At 40.7% G+C, this 13,155-nt stretch overlaps 4 protein-coding genes across 4 annotated transcripts; 3 read left to right on the forward strand and 1 right to left on the reverse strand.

The window, feature by feature from the left end:
* Nucleotides 1–679: 679 nt before the first annotated feature.
* Nucleotides 680–2,571, forward strand: N7466_002669 (sugar porter family MFS transporter; the record flags this gene model as incomplete). The annotated part of the gene is made up of 7 exons (XM_057162067.1): nucleotides 680–706; nucleotides 780–825; nucleotides 894–969; nucleotides 1,038–1,229; nucleotides 1,295–1,538; nucleotides 1,591–1,847; nucleotides 1,914–2,571. The coding sequence occupies 7 exons, from the start codon at nucleotides 680–682 to the stop codon at nucleotides 2,569–2,571; spliced, it is 1,500 nt and encodes a 499-aa protein (XP_057025352.1).
* A 191-nt stretch (nucleotides 2,572–2,762) lies between these two features.
* N7466_002670 (PSME3-interacting protein) lies at nucleotides 2,763–3,613 on the reverse strand (the record flags this gene model as incomplete). The annotated part of the gene is made up of 2 exons (XM_057162068.1): nucleotides 2,763–3,322; nucleotides 3,448–3,613. 2 exons carry the CDS (start codon nucleotides 3,611–3,613, stop codon nucleotides 2,763–2,765), a joined length of 726 nt encoding a protein of 241 aa, XP_057025353.1.
* Nucleotides 3,614–4,369: 756 nt separating this feature from the next.
* On the forward strand, nucleotides 4,370–5,410 carry gcy1 (putative glycerol dehydrogenase Gcy1; the record flags this gene model as incomplete). Its single annotated transcript, XM_057162069.1, has 3 exons — nucleotides 4,370–4,389; nucleotides 4,457–4,834; nucleotides 4,915–5,410. The coding sequence occupies 3 exons, from the start codon at nucleotides 4,370–4,372 to the stop codon at nucleotides 5,408–5,410; spliced, it is 894 nt and encodes a 297-aa protein (XP_057025354.1).
* Nucleotides 5,411–12,487: 7,077 nt separating this feature from the next.
* Nucleotides 12,488–12,922, forward strand: N7466_002672 (Retrotransposon polyprotein; the record flags this gene model as incomplete). The annotated part of the gene is made up of 2 exons (XM_057162070.1): nucleotides 12,488–12,553; nucleotides 12,794–12,922. The coding sequence occupies 2 exons, from the start codon at nucleotides 12,488–12,490 to the stop codon at nucleotides 12,920–12,922; spliced, it is 195 nt and encodes a 64-aa protein (XP_057025355.1).
* Between the last annotated feature and the right edge of the window lie 233 nt (nucleotides 12,923–13,155).

Genomic DNA, 13,155 nt, shown 5'->3' on the forward strand with positions numbered 1-13,155 from the left:
GCGTTGGGGACGCGTGGGGACACGATCTGAGAAACCCAATGGCATACGGCCGTAGAGTCAGCGCTTAAAGACTGACTCATGCAGCTTCCAGCTGGATGTTCACCAATGAATGCCTTTTCTGGTGCAGTTTTCCGGTTTGGATAGGGTCTTCGCCGAGGTCTGGAGATGTTCCATCAATCACAGTGCGGGGAGGTTGGAAGGTACTTGGCACTAGTTTTCGGGTCCCCGCAGTTGTGCTCTGGCTTTGTACTCCGTAAATCTCGTGGCTTTTATGCTTGTGGATCCCGCCAATCGGCAGGGTCCTATAGGGTCCAGTATTGCCCTATATGCCGAAATGTTTAAAATTCTTTGTTTTTTTTCAAGCTAAGTTCAGAATCGCTATAGGTTAGATGAGCTCGGTTAAATCGTAAGATTCTTCCCCTTCCTACCTTTCTTCGTCGTTAAGAAGGTTTACACAAAGTCTTGGCTTCGTGGAGATTGCTCCGGGTTGGAATAGTTCATTTTCATGTGGTCCTTGTGGAATAGTGGTGGTCTGGAGCTGGAGAGTATATAGTATTTAGCTGCTGCCCCGCAAAATGTCAAGTTTTCCCTGTGGAGTTCCCCGGATCTTCTTCTCCATTATTTTATCCCTGGTCGTGGATCCATTTGAGAAGTTCCACTGTTGACAAAGTTGCCCACCATGGCTCTCTCTCCAGCATGGTATCAGGTTAGAATCACCTTGTTTGGCGTTGAAGTATCATATCTCAAGTATATCTGGAAACTAATCATGCTTGAATTAGTTCCTGGTCGGCGTGTTCGCCTCCCTTGGTTCATTCCTTTACGGATGTAGGTCGATACATCCATGCTACCTGCTATACCTGCGAAGCTTCAAATCATGTACTAACATAGCCAAGATGATTTGGGTGTTATTGCCGAGGTCATCGCATGCGATTCTTTCATTGCCAAGTTTGCTGCAAACTCTACACAAAGGTAAGTCGCGAAGAAATCATATAAACTACTACTATATATCATGGAGCTCATATGCTAATGCATGGTAGTGGTTTGGTCGTGTCCATGTTCACAACCGGTGCCTTTTTTGGCGCTGGTTTTGCTGGTCCCAGTGGTGATTACCTTGGTCGCCGAAAGACAATCTCCCTGGGCTGTCTGCTGTTCTGCTTGGGAGGTGGTCTTCAGACCGGTGCTCGGAACCTCCAGTTCTTATACACTGGTCGATTCTTTGCTGGCTTTGGGTGAGTCCATTCTATTCATATGCGCTATAATGGAGCTTGAGGGAAAATATACTCATCTCTTCCAGTGTTGGTTTCCTTACCATGATCATCCCACTGTACCAAGCCGAGATCTGTCACCCTAGTATTCGTGGTCGAGTGACAGCCCTGCAGCAATTTATGCTTGGCGTGGGAGCTCTTTGCGCCTCGTGGATCTCCTATGGCACATTTATTGGATTTTCTTCCACCCAGGATGCCCAATGGCAACTACCACTGGGGCTTCAGATGCTCCCTGCTGTATGCCTTGGTCTGTTGATCATGTTCTTCCCCGAGGTAAATATTTACTTGTCTTTTCCCAGTCTCTTATCATTCTAATTTGCTTTAGTCCCCTCGTTGGCTCATGGACCATGGTCAAGCCGAAGAAGGCCTCAAGACCTTGGCCAAACTCCATGCCAATGGTAATGAAAACGACACCTGGGTACAGGCAGAGTACTCCCAGATCCAGGAGAGCATTACCTTCGAGCACGAGCACGAAGCCAAGTCATACAGCGAACTGTTCACCAACCGGTCTTCCTTCCGCCGTCTGTTCCTTTGCTGTGCCCTTCAAGCTTCGGTTCAGATGACAGGTGTCTCAGCCATCCAGTAAGAAGACCTCCATCGGAATTCTAACACAAAAACTGGGAACCATGATATTAATTTTTCGACCAGGTACTACTCCGTCACAATTTATGAGCAGATCGGTATCTCCGGCGAAGCCACCCTCCGCTACCAGGCTATCAACTCGATCATCGCCCTTGTCGCCCAATTCCTCTGCATCCTGTTCATCGATCGCTTCGGTCGTCGCTGGACCCTCATCGGAGGAAATCTCGGCAACATGGTCACCTTCATCGCCGCAACAGTCCTGCTCGCCAAATACCCTCCTACCACCAACAGCCCAGGCGCTCACTGGGGCTTTATCATCATGACCTGGCTTTACAACTTCTCGTTCAGCGCGACTTGTGGTCCGTTGTCTTGGATCATCCCAGCCGAAGTGTTCGATACACGAACTCGTGCAAAGGGTGTCTCGATCGCGACTATGACCTCGTTCGCGTTCAACACCATGATCGGCCAGGTTACCCCCATTGCTATGGATACCATCCATTACAAATTCTACTTCCTGTTCGTGATCTGCAATTTCACCAATGCGGTGTTCTTCTATGCGCTCCTGCCGGAGACTAAGAAGGTGCCGCTCGAGGAGATGAACTACATGTTCTCACATGCGCCGTGGATTGTGCCCGGTAGCAAGAAGGAGGACTACTTGCCGCATGATCTGGAGCGCAAGGTTGAGGAGCAGGAGGTTAAGCAGAGTGCGATGCATTATGAGTAAGGGGAAAGCTGGAAAAGATAACTCGTTGTGGAGATCCATTCTTCAAACGTTCTGATCTTACCCAGGCGTAGGAGTGGTAGTTGGTGTGGTATATAAGTAGTAGTACATGCTGTCTCCCAGAGCTGGATTTTATTGGCCAGACATAAGAAGACAGTCTTTTTTTTGGGATTGTTGACCGAGGAAATATTAATTTATTCAGAATCCGAATCAGATCCATATCCGACCAACCCAAGGGATGGCGCTGGCTTAGCTGGCTGAGCTGGCTGAGCCTTTAATGTAGTTGACTTGTCCGGACCAGCAGACACGGCCTTGGCAACACTAGGTGCTTTGGGGATCTGTACATCTGGTGATGAAGCCCCTTGTTGAGCTTTCGTAGCCAGCCCAGTACTTTGGACGGGCTTCTTTGTCTCCGGCTCCTTTGTAGTATTGATGCCCTCCATAGAGGCCTTCCGCTTCTTGCCCGGGAGCAACAGATCCTTCTTCTCGCGTCGCCTCTTGCGCGCCGGAATTGTCCACTCCTCCTCCTCCGCAGGGGTAACTTCCGACGACGTGGGTCCTAAAGCAGTCTTTTCAGCTTCTTCCCGTTGCTTGCGAAAGGCCTCCAGCTGGTCGGCCGTGTCCTTCTTGACAGCAGCCTCCTGCGCGCGCGTCGACTCGAGTACCGAATCCAAAAATTCCACTTCATCTTCGTCCAGCGATCTGAATTGGTTCTTTAACCGTGATTTCTCTTCGAACTCTTCTTGCTTGGCCACTAAAAGCCGAACAAACGATCACCCTAACATGTCAGCCACCGATGCCCTTCCATCACTTCTTGCCCGAACGCAACAGCACAGTATAGCAAGGGTCCCCCCGCAACGGAGGGGGAAAAGATCTCACTTTTGTTCTGCTGGAGAACCTCGAAGAGACTCTTCCCGTCATTTTGTTTGCCAGCCTCGGCCTTCTGCCGCCGCTCCTCCTCCAGCTCTTTTTGCACTCTGAGCCATTCGTCGTCCCGCTCGATCGGCTGGTCGGCGGTTCCTGCGGAGACAAATCCTGAAGACATGACGACAGCGGGGGTGGCCTCGGGAAAATTTGGGGTAAGGTGAGGAAGAAGGAAGCGCGTCTCGGGTATAATGGGCGGCGAAGGTGGAGCGTACAATTATCCGGGATGGCGGGCCAGTGAGAAGCACGGGATTTTGGGGGAATTGGTGGAGTCCGGAGTGAGGAATGGACCGAGGAAACCGGGACGGATAATGGTGACAACTCGGCGAAGTTTCTGGAAATATTAATGGGTACGGAGTGCACTTTTTCGGTTTAAACTGGAACTGGGATTAGTAACTCTAAACAAAGAGAGAAGCAGGCCCTGCGTGTTGGAGATACAGAAGTGGGTTTCACATTGGATTGTGATTGGATCAATGTTGGGATAAGCCAATCATTGCCGACCAATGGAAAAAGGCCGTATTTAGCCGGAATCCAAACACATCGTGGCAATAAAAAGTACTGAAAAGCTGGTTTTATTACATCTTCTTAGTTATCCCATTGGTTAATAGGAAGTATTTTCCATTCATAAGGTAATGATATACATTGAGCCTTTCAGAAATTCACCGAGAAAGCCATTATTCACATTAATCATATCCACAGATAACTAATCACAACGTAGCATTGATTCCCCACATTATTCAAAGGAGGGGCACGACATCATAGCTTGGACCTGCCCACTTTATGTCGCCATGGCCCACTGCTCTGATATAAAGACCACCAAGCCCCCCTGTATTTCTTGTCCCTCTATTCACCCCAATCCCAATCCAAATATTACAAAATGTCGAACCAGCACACTCAGTATGGCACTCTTCCTTCCAGACACCTGTGTACAGCTCCAATTCCTAACAATTTTCTTCCTCTGCAGAAAGACCTACACCCTCAACACCGGTGACAAGATCCCCGCCATCGGTCTGGGTACTTGGCAATCCAAGCCCAATGAGGTTCGCGTCGCTGTCAAGGATGCCTTGCTGAAGGGTTACCGCCACATTGACACTGCTCTCGCCTACGGCAACGAAGCCGAGGTTGGTGCCGGTATCAAGGACTCCGGCGTTCCCCGCAAGGACATCTGGATCACCACCAAGCTCGATAACACCTGGCACCACTGCGTGGAGAAGGGCATTGCCTCCTCTCTCAAGGACCTCGATGTCGAGTACATCGACCTGTACCTGGTGCACTGGCCCAGCTCCACCGACCCCGAGGACAAGTCCAAGCACCTCCCCGACTGGAACTTCATTAAGACCTGGTAAGAACTCCAGCCGAATATTCCACTTCCAGGCGCTTTTCTCCCGTCCCACGTGCGGCACAATCGCTAACTCCCAACAGGCAAGAAATGCAGAAGCTCCCTGCCACCGGCAAGGTCCGCAACATCGGTGTCTCCAACTTCGGCATCCAGAACCTCGAGAAGCTCCTTAACGACCCCAGCACTAAGATCGTCCCTGCCGTTAACCAGATCGAGCTGCACCCCAACAACCCATCCCCCAAGCTGGTTGCCTACAACACCTCCAAGGGCATCCACTCTACCGGTTACTCTTGCCTCGGCTCTACCAACTCCCCTCTCTACAAGGATGCTACCTTGTTGAAGATTGCTGAGGACAAGGGCAAGACTCCTCAGCAGGTTTTGCTCGTCTGGGGTATCCAGAAGGGCTGGAGTGTTATTCCCAAGTCTGTTAGCAAGTCTCGCATCGAGGGCAACTACGACATTGATGGATGGACTCTCACTGATGAGGAGATTCACCAGCTGGATAACCTTAAGGATCGCTTCAAGGTCTGCGGCGATGCTTGGTTGCCTGTCAAGGTCTTCTTTGGTGATGACGAATAAAAAGTTGGCATGAGTAGATACACTTGGCGAGACTCGTCATCCTTATGATTAAATGTGTTTTAGATACCAAGAAAATGGAGATTTTTTTTAGATGATCATTATCCACCATCCTTAGCATTATGTAAATATAAACTTCTCAAGTAGTGGAGAAAGATCGGCGCTCTCAACAGCCAAATAAAGTCCTGCTAGCGGGACTTCGACCGGTTGTGGTTTACTACCACCGCCTTTAGCTATCAACAGGCCTGATAGCACTCCTACATGCTAGTACATGCAGTAGGCCCCGCGAAAAGCAAGGCTTGTGCGTCCATGTTAGGCACGTGACTGCAGACCGACATTATATCTTTCCCTTCCTTTGCAAATCGATATTCATTTTCCATGTCACCCAGCAGAAACAAAATGGGATTTTCAACTGACAAAGAGTGGCTGGAAAAATGCCGACCTGAAAATCTTCCTGTTCCACCATTTGATCGATATATCTTTATGCTCGAGAGCCATGTTGTGAAAAAAAGGCTCGAGCCTGGTGAGCTTGGCTTCAATGGTTATGAGCCTGACCTATTGACAACTGCGCAACGGGATGAAAATGAATTACGTACTATGGAGATTGTTCGTCAGTACACAAATATTCCAATACCGAAGCTTGTACACAAGGGAAACGGGTAAGCAGATCAATATTTATGTATGATTAGGAAGTGTAACTAATCAGAATAGATTCAATGTTTTCGAGCGAATCCCAGGTGTAACAATTTTTGAAGGTCCAGTTTGGGATAAAATCTCCTCTCGCCAACAAGAAGGAATTAAACTCCAAGTTCAAGGTTATATCAAGGAACTTGCAAAGGTGCCTAATTACACCGGCGGCGTTCGATCTTTGAGTGATTCCGGAAAATTATTCACAACCAGCTTCCTCACTGTGGACCATTCATATCCACGAGGGACTTTATTCATTCGTATGAAAATGAAGATACACCTCTGATTCATCAAATCAATCCATCTAGCCTACCTGTACTGTCACATATGGATTGGGATCTCTCAAACATTGTGTTGCATCCAAATATGGATGCCGTTGCGGGGGTGATTGATTGGGAAAGAGCAGCTTTCTTCCCAGAAGCCGGAAGAAGTATTCATAAGATGTGCCATCAATGGCATGGATGGGAGGCCTTGTTTGACGGTCTTCAATTTCCACTAGAGAACTGAGCCTAACATTGACCAAAGTCCTTGATTAAAATGGCAGTGTTGCTAGTAGGCATATACATGTACATTTACTACTATTTAAAGTAGAATCACTTGAGGACAGGTGTTGGAGCATGTAGGTTCCCAAGGTGCGAGGTATTTTACCCCGCGGGTCACAGGACATGCCTGAGTTTTCAGCGTGCGACTAGTCCGGATTTGGTAGTTAGATAGATAGTCAGGAAGTCAGGTCTGGAGGTATGAGTGAGAGTTTCTCTCCCCCTTTCCTTCTCTCCTTCCTTTCCTCTCTATCCCGCTTTATATAGAGAATATTATCACTGTCTTCTCTGTGCCTTTTCCTTGATCTATATTATCTAGGGTAGATATTTTAGTATAGCTTGAATAGGTTATGAGTCCTAGTTTGCTCTAAATTAAGTATTCTTTTTCTTTTTATTACTTATTTTCTTACTTATAAATTAATAATCTTATATAACTAGATTATTATTAATAAGATAAACTTATTCTGTGGTGAAGGCTATTAAGGCTACTAAACTTAATATAGAATAATAATCTAAGGGAACTAATATATAGGATCTTTAATAGAATAATAAAGAAGCTGTTTAGTAATAGGAAGATAAGGAAGTCTTCTATAATACTAGAGATAATAAAGAAGTTATTTATAATAATAATCTTAAAGATAATAAAGAAGTAGTTAATAAGACTCTAATTAATATTAATAAGGAAGATATATAATAATATTTAGTATTACTATTACTACTAATATTACTATTATTATTAGTATTATTATTATTATTATTAGTATTATTATTATTATTATTAGTATTAATTAATAATATAGAAGATTTATTTAATATAGAAGAAGATAAGTAGTACTAGAATATCTTATTAATATAAGTTAAAGATAGAAATTAGGCTATAAATCTACCTAAGTTTAATAAAGTAATACTTTTTTAGTTTAAGGATATTCTCTTAAAAGAAGAGGAATATAATAGATTTAAGGCTTAAGTTAAGATAATCTTTTAATCTATAGGATTATTAAATCTAATTAATTATATAAAGAATAAGCCTAATGTTACGGACCTATAGGGGTCGCGCTCCCGCGGGGCAACGAGACCCAACCGAATTGTCTGACGTACAGGTCACGTGGAAGGCATGGTTCCAGGAACCATGGCCATTCCGTTGTACCCAGACAATACAGAATAATGCAGGGTCGCGATGGAAAGACCATGACTTGGGAAAGCAACGCAAGAAAGGTCCCATCGCAGGATAAACGGTATCGTAGGGATCGGGGATCCCTAGGATAAAAGAATATCCTACGACAACACACGGGTCACGGTTTCGCGCGACAATAGCTATCACACGAACAGGAGTATCCTAGGACACACCACGATTAAAGGATTCCGTAGGACACCAGTTGTCCTAAGAATACCGGTATCCTACAATAGGTAGCAGCCACTGGTATTGTACGAACAGCAGGATCCTGGGAGCATCAGGATCCCACGGACGAGGATCACGTGACGACTCATCAGGTGATGAGACCCGCTCATTAACTGATGAGCCCGGAGAATATCAAGTAATGAGTCCCGGACTCATTAAGCGATAGGAAGGATTAGATATATAAGACAGTCATTACCTATATATATTTAGTTCTTCACGATCAATCCATATATTGTTACTTGGAACCTAATAGTTCATTCACCTATCAGTTTCGTACAAGATAAACCCTACTAGAAAGAGGTATCCTTGGTCTCTAGTCTCTCGACTTAGAAACCAAGTATAGCTTAACTAGGTAATACCCTCTTAGACACAGCCCTTATTAAGTTTATTCTATAGACCTAAGCCTATATAAGGCCTAATATTAACTAGTAATAATATAGTTATAAATCAATAACTTAAGGATTAAGTATCTACTTAGTAAGTAGAAGCCTTAATAAATAATACTTACTATGATTATAGAGTATTATATAATATATTAATTATCCTATCTTTGCGGAATATTACATAAAAATAGTACCTACTATATTAACTAGTAGGAGATAACCTATTATAGGAAATAATAAGGACTAGTAAGACTAAATAAATAATCAGCTTACTTAATTAAAGAGAACCTTAGAAGCCTTTATAGAAAGTATTTAAGATAATAGATAGAATTAAACCTCAGTTATTAATAAGATAAGGGACCACTTATAGTAGCTAGATACTCAAGTAATCGCCTCTGCTCCGATTACTAATATCTAAGTAGTTAAGCTACCTAAAGCAGAAAGCTTCAACAGCACTAGGTCGAAACTATAAGGATTCCTTACATAGATACGGATACACCTCGATGTGAACCAATAATGGTTAAATAGCGAAGAAAGCAAGATCATCTTCGTGTCCACCCATCTGAAAGGCTAAGCATAGGACTGGTTCGAAGTACACATCAAAGAATACTACGAAAAGCCTAGATCAGAATAGAGCACGACCACAACCAATATATTCACGAGCTATACCAAGTTCCTAGACTACATAAACAAAATATTCGGAGAAATTAACGCGACCGTCAACACTGAACGAAAGCTAGCGTCGCTACAATAAGTCAACTCCACCAGTGTATACGCCATATAATTTATACAAGTTGCTGCCACTTTAGGCTAGGACGACTATATACTTATTCCACGATACGTACAAGGACTAAAGTCCCATATTAAAGATGAGTTGGTACATATCGACCGACTAGATACTATAAACTAACTTATTGATCTTACTGTTAAAATGGATAACCGGTACTATGACTGATAAATGGAAAAGAAAGAAGTTGAATATTGGAAAAAGAACCTAGGGCAAGGAGGCCACCAATTCGATAATAGATAATCACAACTAAGGGCTCAGGACAGTAACCCCTACAGACCACAACCTATAGAGCTTGATGTAGTAAGACTCCCCGACAAAGAACAGAAGTATTAGAAGGAATAGCACCTATATTTCTCTTATGGGAAACTAGGGTATATGTTATGGGATTACTGGAGTAAGAGTAATTGCCTATAATAGATTAGAGCTACCTAAGATAGAGGAGCCTATGATATTATTAGCCTTAAAAATAAAGAGAAGGTTTAATAACTTTGTGTGATATAGGAGATAGCAGAAAGATATAATAGTAATAAATTCGTAGAAATTGAGTAGACTAATAATATATAGGGAAATATAACTATAAAAGAACTATAACCTAAGACCTAAGGCTGTGTAGGATATATATCTATAGATATATAAGTATTAGTAGCCATAAGTTAATAAATAGACTAACTAGGACCTATAGTAATAAACAGAGCTATAGTATCCTGAAGTAATACTTTTAAAGCCTGGAAGGCCGTATAGATACCTATAGAATCTCCTAAGATTAATAATAATACCATAATGAATAGTGAAGAGAGAGTTAGATAACTTTACTAGGAACTAAGAGAAATATCAAGCTAAGCAAAAGTCAAATAGGATAAGCTTGAGCGCCGGCTTCGGGAACAACCAAGACTAGTTAATACGGAAGGATTATACCTATGCAGAGACGAGCTATGTGCTTGTATAGGGTTTAAGCAACACCTATAACATCGATATATGATAACCAATTATTACTATGAAAAGAATTGTGAAGAGTATAATTAGAAACAAGCGGCATTAACTTACGCAGAGCTAGTACTAAAATAGAAGAAACTACCTAAGTAGAAGCTGGTGTTCTAGTAACTTGTAGCTACTAAATAGGGGGCACACCTCAAAATTGAAGTAAACATCCTTCTATAACTAGTTAAAGTGCTAATTGATTTAGGAGTATATAGAAACTTTATGGATCTATGCTGTATATATCGACTGTAGGTGTAGCTACACTAGAAAATAAGAGTAATACTAATCATAAGACTTAATAGAGAAAGCCTAGGACTAGGGATAACCCATAAATCTGGGCTATTACCTATAATCATCGGAAACTATCTAGAAATAATAGAGTTTAATATTATAAATCTAGGAGGATATGATATAGTACTAGGAATATTATAGCTTAAACGCCATAATCTAGTAATCTATTAGGGTACTCAACAGATTAATTTTGTTAACTATAAATGTAAGACAGTGAACTGATAATAGAGTAGTCAACCACTAATAAACTGAGGTATTAGATTAGGAGTAAGAGCCTATAGAAGACCACAGGATAAGAAGCCTAATATAATCTTTCGACCTAAGGGCAGGGTCTATAAGACTAATAACACGAGTATTATTAAGGAGTTAGAGTAACGACCTAATATAAGTAATAATGAACTTAAAGAATATATCATAGTACACCACAAGAAATCCTTTTATGTAACAGAGGAAGGAGTACTAGAACTGCCTTAGGAATACTAAGAGTTCTAGGATATGTTCATAACACTACTAATTAGCCAGCTACCAGAGTATAGGCCACACAACTATTAGATTCTAATTTAGAAGGGAAAAGAACTAAGATATATACTAATTTATCAATTATCTGAGAAGGAATCTTAGATACTAAGGGAATATATTAATAAGAACCTAGTAAAGGGTTATATTCAATACTCTATATTACTAGCAGGATATCCAATCCTATTTATACTAAAGAAGGGTAATAAGCTATACCTTTATATGGATTATAGATAACTGAACAAGATTACTATTAAAGACCAACACCTATTACTGTTGATCTAAGAGATTCAAGATAGAATTCATAGAGTAAAGTAGTTTACCAAATTTGATATTACTAATATATATAATCACTTATATATTAAAGAAGGAGATGAGTAGAAAACGGCATTTAGAACGAAATTCGGACATTACAAATATATAGTCATACTATTCGGATTAACCAACATACCGGCATCTTTCTAATGATTTATCTTTAGTGTTTTAGAAGAATACCTTAACACATTTATTATTATATACTTAGATAACATCCTGGTCTTCTCTAAAACAGAAGAAGAATATATAAGATATATACAAAAAGTACTAGAAAAGCTCAGAGAAGCTAAAGTGACTCTTAAGCTTAAGAAGTATGAATTCTATATATAAGAAACTAGGTTTCTTAGGTATATCATCAGTAATAACAGTTTTAGTATAGAGGAGGAAAAGATTAGGAGTATCTTAGAATAGCCTTAACTTAAAACTATCAAAGAAGTATAATAATTCTTAGGATTATGTAACTATTACCAAAGAAGTATAGACGGCTTTAGTAAGATTATAGTAGGACTTAACCGGTTAATAAAGAAAGATCAAGTTTGGGAATGGGATAAAGTAGCAAACAAATCATTTAAGGGACTAAAAGAATTATTCCAAGCAAGACCAATCATTTATACCTTCAATCCGGAATTACCTATTATAGTCAAAACAGATATATTAGACTACACAATCAGGGCACAACTCATATAAGAAATTATTACTAATAGGATTGGAGGACCTAAACCAATCACCTTTTGGTTATAAAAGATAATACTAGCAGAACTTAATTATAATATTTATAATAAAGAACTACTAGCTATAGTATTAGTATTTAAAGTATAGAGACTATACCTAGAGGGAGCAAAATACTAGGTATTGGTTAAATCAGACCATATAAACCTAACATTCTTTACCACAACAAAAACACTCATATAATGATAGGTATATTAGGCCAAGATATTTTTATAATACAATTATAGGATTAAATATTACAAAGGAAGAATGAATAGCTAAGCAGATATATTAAGTAGGAGACCTAACTACTAGATTAGAGTTAAGGATATAGTATTAGTAATACTAAAGATAGATAAAAAAGGAAACCTTATCTATAATCATTAGATACTTATAGCAACTAGCAAGTTAGAAAATACTATATAGCTCAAATAAATCTAAGAGGCCACTAGAGATAACTAGTATCTATAGGATATGGTTAATAAGAGAAATAATAGAAAGGTAATCCTAGATAAAGGAATCCTACTTATTTATAGATTAGTATATATCCCATAAAGAATACAAGAAGAGATCATTTAGTAGTATTACAATACACCAAGTAGAGGATACCTAGGGGTAGAAAAAACAATCAAGCTAATCATAAGGAACTTTTATATACCCAATATACACCGAAAAGTCAGGAACTACATTCAGCAATATAATACTTATCAACAAGACAAGCCCTCACAACACTAACCCTACAGAGGAATACAAAACTTAGAAGTACTAACAAAACTATAGGAATGGATCATAATAGACTTCATCACCAAACTACCAATTTTAGACAGATATAACATAATCATGGTTATTATTAATAGGCTAACTAAATACGCCTATATGATTCCGACAACAGAAACTATTGATGTATAATAAATGGCGAACATCCTAATCAGGAACGTCTTTATAAACCATAGATCACCAAGAAAGATCACATCCGACCAAGATAAGTTATTCATATTAAATATATGGCGTTCATTTATAGACCAGATCGGAATAGAGCATAGACTCTCAACCACCTACCACCCACAAACCAACAGCCAAACCGAGCAAACAAACCAGACACTAGAATAATACCTAAGGTACTACATAAATTACTAGTAAAA

The sequence above is a fragment of the Penicillium verhagenii genome (assembly GCF_028828195.1).
Source record: "Penicillium verhagenii strain IBT 33310 chromosome Unknown utg000003l_segment0_segment0, whole genome shotgun sequence".
Classification (NCBI taxonomy): Eukaryota; Fungi; Ascomycota; class Eurotiomycetes; order Eurotiales; family Aspergillaceae; genus Penicillium; species Penicillium verhagenii.